The sequence below is a fragment of the Gymnoscopelus braueri genome, assembly GCF_963280865.1.
Source record: "Gymnoscopelus braueri genome assembly, chromosome: 15".
Classification (NCBI taxonomy): Eukaryota; Metazoa; Chordata; class Actinopteri; order Myctophiformes; family Myctophidae; genus Gymnoscopelus; species Gymnoscopelus braueri.
This window is the reverse complement of record NC_137620.1, coordinates 34,422,644-34,425,143: the sequence shown is the minus strand read 5'-3', so window position 1 is coordinate 34,425,143 and position 2,500 is coordinate 34,422,644. Positions and strand designations below refer to the sequence as shown.

General features: G+C 38.0%; 1 protein-coding gene across 1 annotated transcript in view; it reads left to right on the top strand.

Moving 5' to 3' along the window:
* Positions 1 to 2,500, top strand: part of LOC308101640 (solute carrier family 24 member 2) — a gene marked incomplete at both ends in the record, with an annotated part of 59,963 nt that overhangs the window by 41,744 nt on the left and 15,719 nt on the right. Inside the window, one exon of the mRNA XM_080451067.1 lies at positions 1,015 to 1,113. Coding sequence (XP_080307193.1) covers positions 1,015 to 1,113 — 99 coding nt within the window. The remainder of the gene's footprint in view (positions 1 to 1,014; positions 1,114 to 2,500) is intronic.

Sequence of the window (2,500 nt, the reverse complement as noted above, 5' to 3'; positions counted from 1 at the left end):
GTGAATAGTGTACATGCATTGTACGTGTTTCAAAGAAATATTATTAAAATAATATTTTTCAAGAGCCACTGCGCACACAATAGTTCTAGATTTTTTTTATCCCCACAAACCAGAAGGCATTCAATTCTCTTACAAAAGAGGCTATAGTGATATCTACTCGATCATTTGTGGATATAAAAAAGTTCAAGTATACAGGCATGTCTTTAATGTATCTACAGTATATGTATTTGATGGGCTGTGGTGCTGCTCCTGGCTAATGTTTCCATTCCTTCTGGGTTTGTTGTTGTTGTTTGGTTTTTTAACAGCAATATTCCACATCTAATAGTTTCAAATTCCTCCTGTGAAATTTTGGTCTGATATCGTCACTGTCGGGCAGAAACCTCGTATCTCCATATTTGTTTTCGTAAATCGATGCCCTAATTCGTCATACTACAGTGAGTTGCAAACATAGCCGATCTACAAGCTAACGCGGCGCGATATCTTTGCTATTTAATTTCTTTCAAGTTAAAGTGGTCAAAGGGTTTTTATAAATATTGATCCAATGAAATGTATTAACAAGAGCTTTGTGACTAAATCATATCTACATTGGATCAGATTGGAACACTCGTTTTTTTTTTAAAGTAACCATTTTGGACATACAAGGTTTCCACCCGACAGCGAACGAGATACAACCCAGCCCAGTAGGACAGGAGTGGATCTGACCTCCAGGGAGACAGATCTCTGTAAGAGCGTCTCCTTGCTGGCTCGCCACTCAGGGTTGGAGGCAGCAGCAGCACAATGCAGGATCATCATTATATGATATGCTCTATCATATCGACTCTCAGAGTTGTTTGATCGGCAATATTTTATGAACCCCGTCGCCTTGTAGGCACTTTGCTTCGGGAAATGTGAACTGTGTGGGGGGGTCAAAGGTGACGACTGGAGGAGCTCTCTGACACTTTTGAAGGTGAGGCCGGCGGCACGCGTCCGTTTCTGCTCAAGGTTTAACCGCCGTTGTGTTGATTCTCTTCCCAGGCAAGTTTCGAGAGAAAGCGTCCATCCTCCACAAGATCGCTAAAAAGAAATGCCAAGTAGAAGACAGCGAGAAGGCCAATGGACTGGCAAGTCGTTCAGGTAAGTGGCCTTCTGAACCCTGATTTGAGATAAAGTATTACATTAAAGTTAACTGGTTGAGTAATGATCACATTCATTTCACACATGGCATTTTGCGCTTTTGCTCTCGGGGCGAACATGGTCAATTAAAGGTAGCATTAAAGGTCCTTCAATATAGGAAAAAACACAAATAACAACCAAATACGCTATAAGCAAACACCTTTGGAAAGACTTCTTATCTTTGGACGTGGTCATTTTAGGTTAGGAGTTTCAATACCTAAAAGCAACGTTACACCCACTCTTACAAAGTGATTTACAGTAAAAAAAATATATATATGCCAGTTTTACATGATTAGCAAAAAACGTAAGTTCTTGGGTCACGATGATATTACATGATAAAGTGCAAGATTGTTTTTCAAACACTAAAGCATAGGCTATGGAAATTAGTGCATTGAAGTGTTGTACTGGAGTACTTGCTTTTACAAATACTTCAGTATTCAAAAGTAAAAATTATCGATGCATTGGTGCATATTTTCCTGAAATCTTCTAAAAATATCAATGATAACATCAGTAATAGTCACTATATTCGAAATAGGGCTCACACACGTAAGTGTTGTATTCATAATGTACTTTTTCTCTTCCTAGAAATGTAGTGGAGTCAAAAGTACAATATTTGTATTTGAAATGTAGTCGTATCCAAAAATACAAATACTATTAAATGTACTCTGTTCATGACTGTGTGTGTGTCTTTCCACATCAAACGGCACCAAAAGATAAACACAGGGCCACAGACAGCAGTCATAGACACAATGCCAAATCAAAGCGAGACATACCTGTAGATATTTATCATCAGATTAAATTACTACCAGTGCTACTTTAGCATATTACCATATTAATGTAGTCCAAACGCATGACTGCTAGTAATAACTGCTCAATCATACCTCACCTTTCTCAAGAGTGTGTTTTTTATTCCAAATGCATTCCACCTGTCAATCACTTGTACAGTAGCACATAATGTCGTATTAGCATGTTGTATTTGTATCAGTAGGTTAATCAAATAGTCGAGAAGCTGGTCTCCTCCCACCTAATTTATCAACAAATTGAATAGATTTTTTTAATTGACCAAATTGATTAGTCTGATTAACCACCTGTATTATACCCTTTAAAATAATCGTTCATAAATTGTAATCCAGGCAAAAGTTTTAAATGATAGGGTATATCGAGTTAAAGTCATATTTAGCCACAAAATAAATTCGATGTTTGTCAACCATGCTAAGGATGACAAAATTAGCTTTCTAAACATTACTATGTCCTCATGGAGACGAGCCTGCTGCCCACCACATTGCATTGCCTGTCTACAGAGAGAGAGAGAGAGAGAGAGAGAGAGAGAGAAAGAGAGAAAGAGAGC